The following is a 15,369-nucleotide window of genomic DNA, read 5'->3' on the forward strand; positions in this document are numbered from 1 at the left end:
AAACAATACCAGTTTCCTGGCAGTCCTTTTGATCCTGTGTCTCTAATACTTTTAGTCATAGACCCTAAACAAGCAACAGATCAGGTACTCTGACTCAGCCGACTCAGATTTCACTGGATTATGGATTATGGATTTATGCTTGTCCCGGGATTTTGACTCAGACACTACTTATGCCAGAAGATTGATTCATATCCCTCTCACCTCGGGTTCCCTTAAGGTTTATTATGTTACTGCAAAATTAGACTTGGTTCACGCATAAGTCAGTACATTTCCAGTTAAGTCAATTCTGCATCAGTTTTCTGTCAGTTTTAACTGACTGGACTGGAAATATTCACCTTTTATGTGTGAACAAAGCCATAGGAACACATACAAAACTGATGCCAACTGTCAAAAACTGACAGGACAGGAATGGGCACCTTTTTATGTGTGAACCCAGCCTTTAGAAGTAAATAATTGATTAGTACTGAGTACTTACAATGATGAGCACCAGCACTGGACCAAGGAAACTCCAAATAAGATTATGACTAAGCCAGCAACTAAATAGAAAAGCAAAGACTGCTTAGATTAATCAGAACATAAACACTAAGTTATAAAGCAATTCATGCAGTACGTCATCTATTAACCCTCCTGGCGGTTAATTAATTCTGCCAAATAGGCAGAAATACATTTTTTATTTGTATTTATTTTTTTGTTTCATGTAAAACTACCAGAGTGGTAGCTACATGAAACAACACTAGAGGGCGCATGTGTCCCTCTAGTGCGATCGTCGCCGGCATCAATAGCAAACAGGGGAAAGTGTATATAACACGTTCCCCTGTTTGGCTTTTCCTGACGCCATGGCGACGATCGGAATGACGTCATGGATGTCAGCCGACGTCCTGACGTCAGACGCCTCCGATCCAGCCCTTAGCGCTGCCCGGAAGTCATTGGTCCGGGCAGCGCAGGGCTCTGGCGGGGGGGGGGGGGGGCTCTTCTGCCGATAGCTGTACGCGCGGCTAGCAAAGTGCTAGCTGCGCGTACAGCACTTTGAATGAGGCGAATCGCCCCACCAGGGGCTGAAATATCCTCCTCGGCAGCTTACCCCGAGCTCAGCTCGGGGTTACCGCTAAGAAGGTTAAAGTAGCAATGCAAGCATGTTTTACAACCATATTGCTGAATAAATGTAGGCAATGTGTAATATTTAAATAAAAACTAGTGATGAGGCCTTTTTCGGTTTTACATAATTTTTTTTACAAAAATGTCACATTTTCACACAAATGAAAATAACTGTGAAATTATACTGCATGAGAAAATGTATTTTCACCAAATGCACTGAAGTCAATGGGCATGAAAATCTACAAGAAAATGTTTATTTCAAAGAAATTATATTGTATTGTTTCTCTAAAATTTTGAGTTGAAAAATGTGAGTTCATCCTTAATAAATACAATGCAAGTGAACCTAAGGTGAAAATAAACTGATGTAATAAACAATTGTATTTATCCTCATGCTCCTAAAAATGACTGCTTTAGATATCTTATGGTTTTAGTTTACATTTAAATGTTTGCGAAATAGATTGAATGTTTTGTTGTCTCTGCTCAGTGGCAGCCTATGAAGTGTCCCTAAGTCAAATAAATGACCTATTGACCTTTTTCTATCTCCCCTGCTCTCAGAAGTTGTATTCTGCCAGGAACACTTTCATGTCTGTCATTTGCTTATCAGTGATGTTTACTATATTCCTGACTAGCTACCGATAAGACAGAAGCTGTCACTTCCATGCCTAGAAATTAGCTCTTTCAGGCAGCAAAATAAAACAAGTAAACAACCTGGCTATTAATATGTTTTGTACTGTACATACACATGTTTAACTCATCATGTCACAAGTCATTTAAGGGGGTTACAAAGCCAGTCCCCAAGGGGTTAAACAGAAAGGTGCCATAAGCTTCAGTTTTCCCAGCCACGGGCATAAGTAGAGGGGAGAAACACGTGCAATCACAGGGAGGGGGATGGCAGAGCTGTGGGGACCCCAACTACTAACTTTTCTTTCTTCCTCAGATACGGGGATTGATGGATTTTCAAATAATGAACAATTAGCTTTAAGAGATTATGGGTTTAATAAAACATATATGGTTTTTTTTAATAGGATATAACCTTCTAGGATTTGATGTACTATGCCTGCATGGTCTATTGTATGGTTATAGGAAAAGTTATTTTATTCTGTTTTAATACAATTAATACTAAACTGTCTGAATCATTAAATTTCAGAAAATGTCTATTCTTTTAAAAGGATAGCTCAGTCTACCAGACTGTTAATTCAGATGTGTTGACACAACTCAGCCTTGGACAAGTCTTAAAGCGGTATAAAACCCTGACATTTTTCTACTTTTTATATGCCATACGTTTATCATATTTGCATTTGTGCATAAGTATTATTATTCATTTAGAAATTACAAGTTCCCAAAAGTACAGTTTTTTTCTTTGAGAGCTGACTTTGCATTTTATTCATAACTGGTTTTATTCATTATGTGTTGAAGGCAGAAATGCTTTGAGTGTCTGTCTGTGTCCAGGAGCTCCTGCACAGCCAGAGAATGTGTCACATTCCTCACTTGATACAATTAAGTAAACACAAGATAACATTATCTACACTTTCGGATGCGTCCAGATTTCTCTGCACTGAACTTTTAAGTCCTGTGTGTAATCCTTTGAATGCTGTTCTAGTAAAAAAAAATACTGTAAATATTTTTTTAGAGCAAAGAAGAAATGCTGGGTTTCATTCCACTTTAAGCCCCATCTACACCATACAATTTTTTTGTGCGATTCGATTCATCGATTCGATTCAATCCAACATGTTCGATCAGGATTCGATTCGATAGTGTGGTCGAATGTCATTGCAAAACAATGGCAAATCGATCGCACTACCGATCAAATTGAATCAAATCCTGGTTGGTCGTCTCAGATTGAATCGAATCGATGAATTGAATCGAATCACACACAAAATTGTATGGTGTAGATGGGGTTTTAGAGCCTGGTGTCTTTATTTGAGTTCAAAGGACAGCTTGAAGTTAGAATGTGCAGGCTGGATAATGATATATAAGAAATTCCTGTATGAATCTTTCTCTATTGGGAATATTATACCTAGTGTGTCTTATATAATGATAAAATAAACATTATTGTCTTTTATACAGATTGATGGATTTAAAATGGAATTGATCCATATAAATATATATATATATATATATATATATATATATATATATATATATATATATATATATATATATATATATATATATATATACCATATCTATATATATAATAGACTAAGTGCCTCAACCTTCAAACAAGACGAAGAAGTACTTTGCATGAGAACATTTATGCGTGCTCAAACACCAAGTTTAAGGCCTTTTTTCCACGGACTGTTGAGCTGTGTGCTCAGCAAGCAGTTACCAGGCAGCAGTGAGCAGATACCAGGCAGCAACAAGCAGTTACCAGGCAGCAGCAAGCAGTTACCAGGCAGCAGCAAGCAGTTACCAGGCAGCAGTGAGCAGATACCAGGCAGCAACAAGCAGTTACCAGGCAGCAGCAAGCAGTTACCAGGCAGCAGTGAGCAGTTACCAGGCAGCAGCAAGCAGTTACCAGGCAGCAGTGAGCAGATACCAGGCAGCAGCAAGCAGTTACCAGGCAGCAGCAAGCAGTTACCAGGCAGCAGCAAGCAGTTACCAGGCAGCAGCAAGCAGATACCAGGCAGCAACAAGCAGTTACCAGGCAGCAACAAGCAGTTACCAGGCAGCAGTGAGCAGTTACCAGGCAGCAGCAAGCAGTTACCAGGCAGCAGCAAGCAGTTACCAGGCAGCAGCAACCAGTTACCAGGCAGCAGCAAGCAGTTATCAGGCAGCAGCAAGCAGTTACCAGGCAGCAGCAAGCAGTTACCAGGCAGCAGCGAGCAGTTACCAGGCAGCAGTGAGCAGTTACCAGGCAGCAGTGAGCAGTTGTGAGAGTTTGAGAGCCTTTTTACTGCCTATTCACAGTCCATGGAAAAGAGGCCTTACCCTAGCAAGTCTGACATTGCAAATCTGGCCTAATTGGCTATTCATGAAGCAATGCTCATGCAAATGCATGCACAAACCAATACCACAAAGCAGTCACCCTGCTACATGCTACATTAGCACTATCCGGCTTAGTGCACACCAGAGCGGTTCGGCAGCGTTTTGCGATCCACTTGCGGCTGCGGATACGCTTGGGTAATGTATTTCAATGGGCTGGTGCACACCAGAGCGGGAGGCGTTTTGCTGAAACGCATACTCCCGAGGTGAGACATTTTTTAGATTGCGGAGGCGTTTCTGCCTCCAATGTAAAGTATAGGAAAAACGCAAAACGCTCTGAAAAACGGCAGTTCAGAGCGGTTTTGCAGGCGTTTTTGTTACAGAAGCTGTTCAGTAACAGCTTTACTGTAACAATATATGAAATCTACTACACCAAAAACGCTTTACGAAACCGCAAAATGCTAGGTGAAATGCTACAGAAAAATAAGAAAAAGCGTTTCAAAATCGGCTAGCATTTTGCGGATCTGCTAGCAGTTTTTGGTGTGCTCCAGGCCTCCAGGAGCGCCACGGGGAGGATTCCCAATGCCCCCTTTTTATACAACTGGGGGGACTGCAGGGTCCCAGGCTCTCTCACTGCCTGGAAACCACAGCGGCACCCCGGAGGGGGAGGCTGGGTGGCGTGGACGACCCCCCCCCCCCCCCTCCCCCAAGTGTGGCCAGCGCCGGGGAGAGCCGTCTGCACCCACCTCCCAATATTAAAAACAGGCACTTACCTTAACGTCCATTGCGTTCTGCTACATGCGCATTAATTTGGGGGCACCACATGAGAAAGGAGAGAAGCATGGGTCACCCCGAGCTTTAGAGCTCAGGGCTGGCTCACATACAGCACTCCAGAGGGATGGGGGAGGACAGGCGCACTCACTCCAGGGTTCACACCACCGGAGCAAGCCATCCACCACCTGCCTCCAAAGGATACAAACTGCACAAAATGCTTTCCATGAGAAAATGAATGCGCATGTAGCAGAACCCAATGGACGTTAAGGTAAGTGGCTGTTTTTAATATTAGGAGGTGGGTGCGGACGGCTCTCCCCAGCGCTGGCCATGCTTGTGGGGGGGGGGAGGGGGCGGCTGCGCCACCCAGCCTCCCACTCCGGGGTGCCGCTGTGGTTCCCAGGCAGCGAGAGAGCACTTTGCAGTATTGGTTTTTTGACCCTGCATAGTTTGGCATGCGAAAGCAAATGCATATTTGCCAATTAGGCCGGATTTGCAAAGCCAGACTTGCTAGGGTTAAACTTCTTCTTGCTTCAAGGTTGAGGCACGTACTCTATTAGATAGATAGATGCGGCGTATGCTACGACGCGGGTTGGCTAGTACCAGATATTAACGTATATAAAAGGACATTCTAAGATTTTTCTGCAGACCAAAAACCCGGCATGTTTATTGAAACCGTAATGAATAACTTTATTGTTGACCAGACACAAGGAAAATACCAGCTGTATTTGCTAGAAGGGGCTAGTTTCTCTTATCCCTTGTTCTAAAGCATTAAATTACAGTAGAGGTAAAATGTATGTTATTTTGTGATTGCTCGGCCTACTTGTGATTTATTGGTCTTATAAATTAACATCTTGTGGTAATTGGAGATAATGTTATCTTGTGTTTACATTCCTCACTTGATACAATTAAGGAAACTATTCTCTGACACTGCAGACTCTCCTGAACACAGTCAGATGCTCAGAAAGCATTTCTGTACACAATACAATATGAAAACACACGTTATGAATAAAATGCAAAGTCAGATCTCAGAGCAAAAAAAGTGTACATTGGGAACTTGCAATTTCTAAATGAATAATGATACTTATGCACAAAAGCAAATATGATAACCGTATGGCATATAAAAGTAGGAAAACATGTTTTTATTGAATATTATGTCAGGGTTTTATACCGCTTTAAACGAGCCTTAAATTCTTTTTATTACCTTTGGGTACAATTTATGTGACTTTATCAAAAATACGTGTAAATAGCCCGACAGGACAATACTTTACATCAGGTGTTTTGTGGCTACACTTGTTATGGGTGTGAAGATCATGATGGCTGCCCTTGTTTTATGACCCTTGTGAGATGGGTCTCAAGGCCGTGAATGGCACCAAGGGGAGGCAAGGGAAGGAGTGTGACATGGGGGGGGCATCAAAGTTTTGCTGGGGGGGGGGCATAAATTGTAGTTATACCACTGTTTCCAGCTATTTTATTTTACCAATTTATTTTAGTGTATTTTTAATTATTATTCTTATATTAAATAATCATGCTCATGGATACGACTGGCGGATCGTGTTTTGAAACTAAAGAAATGGAAAAGTTTAAAAGAGACTGCAAATGTGTTGCGTTTTAAATTCTGCCTCTCAAACAATACAGCAAAACAACCCGGATCTTACTGTGCTGTAGTTCCGTATTCCTGTGGATGGACAGCAGCTGAAATCCCCACAATCACAGAGGGGACGCCGAAGCCCAGAAGACACATGACTGGTAGGTTGGAGCTTTGGGAGGTCATGTAGTTTACAGCCCGTAGATTTCTGATAGTCATAAAGAGCAGGAAACTCTCAATAGACATCCAGCAGAAGGCGCAGAGGAAGAAGAACTGGAGACCACCAGCAATGAAGGCGCACAGGACCTAGAAAGGGGGTTATGCATGTTAGAAACAATGAGGTTGATTCACAAAACTCATTTCATGAATTATTTCGAGTGATGATCGTAATCAGCTAATTACGATTACGCAAAATTTTATATACATTTTCGCAATTACAACCATACGTAATTACGTTTTGTAAATGTGATTGATTTTGTGTAGTCCATTCGTAATTTCGCTTAATTTTCATATAATCTTCACTTAATTTTCGTGCTGACTGTAGCAGTTAATAGCACAGCCCTTATACATGCTGTTATCACTAAAACTGAGTGCTACATATGCTAAAGGGAATCAGAGCTAACCTAAAGAAAAGATTCTATACATACCTGGGGCTTCCTCCAGCCCCATACGCACTGATCGCTCCCACGCCGCCGTCCACCGCTGCCCGCATCTAGGAGAACCGGCTCCCGTCAGTGACGTCATCGGAAACGCTCTACGCAGGAGAAGTGCGCCCTCTAAGTATCTCTCCATACACTGCTGCAGAGATACGCAAAGAGCGCACCTCTGCTACGCTAGACTGGCTCCGACTGGCGGCAGAGCGGGGTCCCGGTTCTCCAAGATACAGGCAGCGGTGGATGGCGGCGTGGGAGCGATCGGTGCGTATGGGGCTGGAGGAAGCCCCAGGTATGTATAGAATCTTTTCTTTAGTTTAGCTCTGGTTCTCTTTAAGGAGAATAGTGGGTACACATAAAAAAAAATACGTTTTTCAAAAAGACCTTGTGGTTTTTTGAGAAAATAGATTTTTTTAGAAAATGCAATGGAAAAGTGGTCATTAAACTCAGAAAAATGACATTGCATTGCATTTTTTAAAATTGATTTTCTCAAAAACTGCAAAGTCTTTTTAAAGGATATCCGAGGGGAAAATAAACTGATGACAAAAAAATTGACTCCATCCTTCTCCTAAAAATTACTTTTAGATGTCCCACAGTATTATTTTATATTTAAATCTAGTTTTTAAGTTTTTACTGTTTCATTGTCTCTGCTCAATGACACCTTCATTGAAGTATGCCAGAGGTCAAATCTATGAATTATTGACCCTTTTTTATCTCTTTCCTTCTCTCAGAAGCCATTTACTGACAGGAAAGTATTTTACTGCTGTAATTAATAATCAGTGTGGGTTATGCTATAGTCTGACCCAGTCCTACCCGGTCCCGACCCAGTCAGAAACTGTCACTTGCATACCTGATGTTTAACTCTTTTAGACAGAGAAAGAAGAAAAAGAACACAGCCTAGTTATTTGTGTGCTTGGCACTGTACATACTCATGACTATCTCATCATGTCACTTGTCACCTCCGTTGTCCTTTAAAAAATTATTTTTTGACAGTTAAGTGACAAGACAATATAATCTGTGTACAGCGCTGCAGAAGATGTCAACGCTTTATGAATACTAAATAATAATTTTAAAAAACAATCAAATTTATCAATCGCTCTGGCCTGAAGCTCTCGCACAAAAGGGGGCAAGGCCAGGGCATGGCGGCAGTGGCGGTAGAGTGACAACCAGCTCAAGGACCTACCAAGTCTACCACAATTTGTAATAGTGTTCCCATGGGGCGTTTTGATGTTGAGCGCTTGCAGCAGAGCACTCTCACCTGTCTGCACAGAGTGCTCCCCCTGTGTCCGTCTGTCTCTATCCTTACCTGAGCTCTGAGAACAGGTGCCCCAGGAAGGGCAGAGACAGAAGGACAGAGGAGGGAGCGCACCGGCAGGCAGGTGAGAGTGTTCCGCTGCAAGCATTCTGCAGGAACCATGGTGGAGCACTATTAGATGGGAGGATCTCGGGGGGGGGGGGGGGGGGGGGTGGGGGAGGGGGATCAGCTGGCCATGCTCTGTGGCGGTTCCATAGATTTCTAATAGATTCCAAGCTAGAGGCTAGGTTCACAGTAAGACGTTGCGGAGCTGCGTTATAACTCTTATAATGCAGCTTACCGCACTGTTATGAAAAGTGCATGCGACGTTCACAGTGCGACGTTAGCGTTGCATTGTAACGTGTAGCATTATGGTTACGCATTTCTGCAGTGTGTTACCTCTAAACGCACACGTTACCAGGTACAGGAAAGCATACTTTTCATTGCCTGTATGCTTTACTGTACCTACTGTATGCAACGGTAATGCAGCATTAACCATTTTAGCCCTCAGTCGTTTTTCACCTTATGCATCAGAGTAATTTTCACCTCCCATTCATTCGCCAATAATTTTATCACTAATTTTCACAATGAATTGATCTATATCTTGTTTTTTCCGCCACGAATTAGGCTTTCTTTGGGTAGTACATTTTACTAAGAATTATTTTTTTCTAAATGCATTTTAACAGGAATATTAAGAAAAAATCTAAAAAATGCATTATTTCTCAGTTTTCTGCCATTATACCTTTAAAATAATACATGCTACCATAATTAAAACCTATGTATTTTATTTGCCCATTTGTCCCAGTTATTACACCATTTAGATTATGTCCCTATCACAATGTATGACGCCAATATTTTATTTGGGAATAAAGGTGCATTTTTCAGTTTTGCTTCCATCACTATTTATAAGCTTATAATTAAAAAAATATTAGTAATACACCCTCTTCACATGCATATTAAAAAAAGAACAGACCCTTAGGTAACTATTTATGTTTTTTTTGTTTGTTTTTTTTATTGTAATTTTTTTTCATTAAAAATTGTATTTGGGTAGTTATTGATGTGGGAGGAAAACAGTTCATTTTATATGTAATAATATGTGTTTATTTAATAAAAAAAATGTATGTGGATGTAGTTTTACTATTTGGCTATTTGGAGGATGGGAAACTTTTTTTTTTCTCAGAAAGACCGTGGCCTCTGATAAGAAGCCTTCGGTCTTTCAGCCAGGGACTTAGATCAACCAATGTATGTTCCCAATCATTGATCTCCGGGCTAATGGGGCGGCACGGGAGCGTGCGGGCGCGTGCTGCAGGGCAGCAGCAGCCAAATAGACGTGACAGTCACTTCCATTCGGCAAGAATGGTTAATGTGCATTGCCACCTTATTTTGCGTTGCTTTATAATGCTGCGTTGACTTAAACATCGCATTGCAACGCAACATCCCACTGTGAATAAGCCCTCAATCTATTAAAAATTTGTATGTAATGTGTGGCAGGAATAAATCTTTCTCTGATCCGATTTTGTCCAGAGGAGGATCTTTCTTTTGGGCACGTTACAGAGGAAAAAAATGACAATATGAAGGTATTTTAAGGCTACTTTCACACCAAGACGTTGCATTTTAGGGGACCTTAAGGTCGCATAACATGCCCCTTACGCAACAGGTGGTGGTGTAGAAGTTGGACGTCAGATTGAGCCGCTTTATGCGGCTCTCAAAGCAGCCTTTCCAGGATAGTGATGGGAAGTCCGGATCTTTTTAAGGATTCGGATCATTCGAATTGGATCATTGAAAAGATCCGGATCTTTGAACCGAATCATTTGAATCACTTTACTAGGGAAGCAGACTGGGTGAAATGACTAGCAGGACAGGTCTTTTCCTGCACTGTGCATTCTGTATGTTCCTGTTTCTTCCAGACAGACATCCACTGTGAACCAAATCTTTCATTGTGATCATCCGGATGATTCAATTCAATTCACTTTATTGTCATTGTGTAACACAACAAAATTACTTTTCATGATAACCCCACGGTGCATATAGGGAACATAGTGATAGTAACAAGGAAGAGAAGAAATTATAAACATATGCCAGGTATTACAGATATTTAAACAATTTGTACACAGTGTTAATTATTTCAGAGAGGATTCAGAATTCATCAAGTTTATGGCAGATGGGAAAAAGCTGTCTTTCAGTCTGTTTGTGTGTGTGCGGATTGATCTAAAACGTTTACCTGATGAAAGGAGCTCAAACAGGGCATTTCCAGGGTAAGTGTTGTCCTTGATAATGTTTTTGGCCCCTCTCACGCTGCGAGTATTATACAAAAGTTCCAGTGATGGTAGTTCAGTGCCAATAATGGCTTCTGCTGTTTTAACAACTCGCTGCAGGGCTTCTCTAGTAGCCTTCGTGCAGCTGTTGAGATTCGACTCACAAAAAAGATCCGGATCAAATGAACGATTCGTTCATGATCCGGACAACACTACGAGTCCCACCAGGAGTCACCACAGTGCAGTGAATATTAATTAGCCATGTGGCTAGTCACTGAGCGTGTGCAAGCAGTCTAACACAGCTCTATAGGGGTATAACGTACAGCATGCTGCACTTTCATTTAACGTGCAGCGTTATACCCTAACGCAACGTGTGCACTGTAAACAGCACATTGATTTTATAGTGCTGTGAGTTAGGCTATGTTACTGACTGCTGTAACGTGAGACTTTAACGTCCCACTGTGAAACCAGCCTAACTGTATGTTTTGCATGTTTTGCACTACTCCTCTGATGAAGCTTCCAGTAGTTATGAAAGTGAAACATGTCAGGCTAGGTAGAGGGTGGTGTTGTGTATGAATATGCATTCATTTTTATGTGATTTAAAGGGGTAGACATCCTGCAAATACTGAGGATATACCAATCCTAATAGGGTGTTCTGACATATATTTACCTCCTATGTCACATGTTACAGTGGGTTGCAAAAGTATTCGGCCCCCTTGAAGTTTTCCACATTTTGTCACATTACTGCCACAAACATGAATCAATTTTATTGGAATTCCACATGAAAGACCAACACAAAGTGGTGTACACGTGAGAAGTGGATCAAAAATCATACATCATTCCAAACATTTTTTTTACAAATAAATAACTGCAAAGTGGGGTGTGCATAATTATTCGGCCCCCTGAGTAAATACTTTGTAAAACCACCTTTTGCTGCAATTACAGCTGCCAGTCTTTTAGGGTATGTCTCTACCAGCTTTGCACATCTAGAGACTGAAATCCTTGCCCATTCTTCTTTGCAAAACAGTTCCAGCTCAGTCAGATTAGATGGACAGCGTTTGTGAACAGCAGTTTTCAGATCTTGCTACAGATTATCGATTTGATTTAGATCTGGACTTTGACTGGACCATTCTAACACATAGATATGTTTTGTTTTAAACCATTCCATTGTTGCCCTGGCTTTATGTTTAGGGTCATTGTCCTGCTGCCCCAGTCTCAAGTCTTTTGCAGTCTCCAAGAGGTTTTCTTCCAAGTTTGCCCTGTATTTGGCTCCATCCATCTTCCCATCAACTCTGACCAGCTTCCCTGTCCCTGCTGAAGAGATGCACCCCCTGAGCATGATGCTGCCACCACCATATTTGACAGTGGGGATGGTGTGTTCAGAGTGATGTGCAGTGTTAGTTTTCTGCCACACATAGCGTTTTGCATTTTGGCCAAAAAGTTCCATTTTGGTCTCATCTGACCAGAGCACCTTCTTCCACATGGTTGCTGTGTCCCCCACATGGCTTGTGGCAAACTGCAAACAGGACTTCTTATGCTTTCTGTTAACAATGCCTTTCTTCTTGTCACTCTTCCATAAAGGCCAACTTTGTACAATGCATGACTAATAGTTGTCCTATGGACAGAGTCTCCCACCTTAGCTGTAGATCTCTGCAGCTCGTCCAGAGTCACCATGGGCCTCTTGACTGCATTTCTGATCAGCGCTCTCCTTGTTCGGCCTGTGAGTTTAGGTGGATGGCCTTGTCTTGGTAGGTGTACAGTTGTGTATACCTTCCATTTCTGAATGATCGCTTGAACAATGCTCTGTGGGATGTTCAAGGCATTGGAAATCTGTTTGTAGCCTAAGCCTACTTTAAATTTCTCAATAACTTGATCCCTGACCTGTCTTGTGTGTTCTTTGGACTTCACAGTGTTGTTGCTCCCAATATTCTCTTAGACAACCTCTGAGGCCCTCACAGAGCAGCTGTATTTGTACTGACATTAGATTACACACAGGTGCACTCTATTTAGTCATTAGCACTCATCAGGCAATGTCTATGGGCAACAGACTGCACTCAGATCAAAGGGGGCCGAATAATTATGCACACACCACTTTGCAGTTATTAATTTGTAAAAAATGTTTGGAATCATGTATGATTTTCGTTCCACTTCTCATGTGTACATCACTTTGTATTGGTCTTTCACGTGGAATTCCAATAAAATTGATTCATGTTTGTGGCAGTAATATGACAAAATGTGGAAAACTTCAAGGGGGCCGAATACTTTTGCAACCTACTGTAAGTAAACCATATAGGCAATACAGGCTGCACCTGAAGTTTTAAATGTTTTATTAAAAGTTAAGTTTTATATAGCTCTATATCTCTCTATAACAAGCATAAATAGTGTTTTGTATGCTTTCAGCATAGTGTTTAGAGTTTTGGGCATGTTAGGTGGCTATCTGCCAGATATTTGCATTGATTTATGTGAAATCTTTCAAGTGAAAATGTCATTGAAAATCATTTTGTAATAATGTTTTGCAAATTTTCACTTTAAATAAATGGCTTATGCACTTCTTGCAGTAAAAATAACAATCTTCAAATTTTTTCACAAATTTTTCTACTAGAAAAAAAAATTATTTTCTTTGACCATATTGTGAAAATACAATGTATTTTTGCAAATATTTTCTCAAAATTGCATTTTCGATGCAAATGATTATGACTTATGAGATACTGTAAATGCAAGTGACTTGCATGCACTGCGCTCATAGCACAAGCCGCGTTATGTAAACAACAAGCGCAATATTAGCATGCTGAACATTTCGCAAATGATGCAGCTTGTATTAGAGAAGCAATGCTATACAGTCTGTACAAATTTCAAAGGTTTACAACATTTGATATTTACCCTGTTCCTGGTCTGATCAATTCCCACGAGAAATAACAGTTGTGCCAGGAAGAGGCATCCACACAGAGCGGTCAGCACAGAGGTGTGAGCGCTCCTCATAGAGCGGCACAGGAGGAATGTGAAGAGCGACAAAGAGAGGCAGACAAGAGATATGATCAGGCCAATGTGGGTGAGAATTCTAAGCATAAAATTGTCCTGTGGAAAAACAGAGAAATGTAAAAAAAGGTGAACTCCCTCAGTTCATTTATCATGTTGTAACATAGATCTTATTTATTCTTCGTAAATAAAAAAAAAATATATAAATACCCCATAAAAAACCATGACAAATTAGCTCTTTATCCCTTTCCGGAGGACATGAACTAGGCATGGAGGAAAGGAGATTTTATCACCTGTTTAGAATGTGGCTCTTTAGAGCAAGCTATTGTCCACGATTCTGCCACAATCTGATTGTGTAACGGAACTGCTACGGGCATAATTGCGGTGCATTGTGTTAGCAATTTCAGGAGATAAAAAAAAATAAGCTGAAAAATATTTTGAATTGCGGAAAAATAGTGGCGCAATTTCTATGTGATTTTCCTGCCCTCCTATACTGGTATAGGAGCTAAAGCGCACAAAATTGTGTCACAAATGCAGCCTATTAATGGAATTACCATCCCTGTGCGGTGTCCATTGGTTTAACCACTTCACCCCAAAGCGGTTTTTACCCTAACGGACAAGAGTGTTTTTCACCTTTCAGTGCTCATCCCTTTCATTTGCCAATAGCTTAATTACTACTAATCACAATGAAATGATCTATATCTTGTTTTTTCACCACCAATTGGGCTTTTTGGGGTTGATATTTGTTACAGTAATTACTTTATTTTCTATGCATTTTAAAGGGAAAAACAAGGAAAAAATGAAAAAATTCACTATTTCCCCAATTTAATCCCTTATAGTTTTAATATAGACACTGCTACTGTGCATAAAACCCACACATTTATCTGCCTATTTGTTCTGGTTATCACATTTTAATGATGTCCCTAGTACAAATTATGTTGACAATATAGTATTTGGAAATAAAGGTGTATTTTTTCTATGGTGCACATGCACGGGAATGCACGTGCATGCGCGAGAGCGTGCATGCGTGCACACGCACAGCGGCAGCAGCACTGTCTGACTTATAAAAACGTTCTGGAGCCATTAAGAGGCTTTAGCAGGACTTTTTATAAGTCGGCTTGTCATTAAGTGCTTAAAAAGTACCATGCGTTTTGTGATCTGCTAGAGATCGAAATGCAATATAAAAATGCTACTAGTGGAAAATCACCCTAAGTGCTCATTCACACTAGTGGCGTTTTTGAAATTTTTTAAGCGCTTGCGATTTTCAAAATCACCCTGAAAGCGCTTGTGCAATGGTTCTCAATGAGAAAGTTCACATCTGAGCGGTTCATTTCCGATCCGCTCAGAAAAGCGGTGCATGGGCAATTCCGCCTCAATCGATGGTATAGTAAAAAAGCAGAACGCTCACAAAATCGCTTTGTGCAGTGATTGAGTTTGCGTTTTTAAGAAAAAATACATTGTATTTATTCTTTCCGGATCAAAGAGTTCACTTCCTGACGTCAGGAAAGCACTTAGAAAAGCGCTTAACAAAAAGGTCCAAAGCACATAAATCGAAAAAAAGTGCCAAAAAACAGCCAACGCGAACGCGATTGAAGCGCAATCTGAACAAGGTCTTAGAGTGGTCAAGATGTGAAATATCATAGTTATTGGAAAATTCTATAACTGCCCCAGTGCCGCACGCATTCTGTTCTCGTTCCCGGTGCCAGGAGTATGCTGCGCTTGCGCAGTATGCGTGATGTCACACGCCAGCATGCTATGTGCTGGCGGTGTGTACAGGGCTAACGGAAGAGCGGGGATTTGGAAGATGGATGG

The 15,369-nt window shown here is 41.1% G+C and overlaps 1 protein-coding gene across 6 annotated transcripts in view; it reads right to left on the reverse strand.

Moving 5' to 3' along the window:
- LOC137562801 (adhesion G protein-coupled receptor E3-like) overlaps window positions 1–15,369 on the reverse strand; it is a 128,801-nt gene that overhangs the window by 16,846 nt on the left and 96,586 nt on the right. For all 6 annotated transcript variants that reach the window (XM_068274503.1, XM_068274500.1, XM_068274501.1 and 3 more), the window contains 3 exons: window positions 13,462–13,656; window positions 6,450–6,685; window positions 476–536 (listed from right to left, as the gene is read on the reverse strand). In XM_068274503.1, the coding sequence (XP_068130604.1) occupies window positions 476–536; window positions 6,450–6,685; window positions 13,462–13,656 (492 nt within the window). The remainder of the gene's footprint in view (window positions 1–475; window positions 537–6,449; window positions 6,686–13,461; window positions 13,657–15,369) is intronic.

The sequence above is a fragment of the Hyperolius riggenbachi genome, chromosome 3 (assembly GCF_040937935.1).
Source record: "Hyperolius riggenbachi isolate aHypRig1 chromosome 3, aHypRig1.pri, whole genome shotgun sequence".
Lineage (NCBI taxonomy): Eukaryota > Metazoa > Chordata > Amphibia > Anura > Hyperoliidae > Hyperolius > Hyperolius riggenbachi.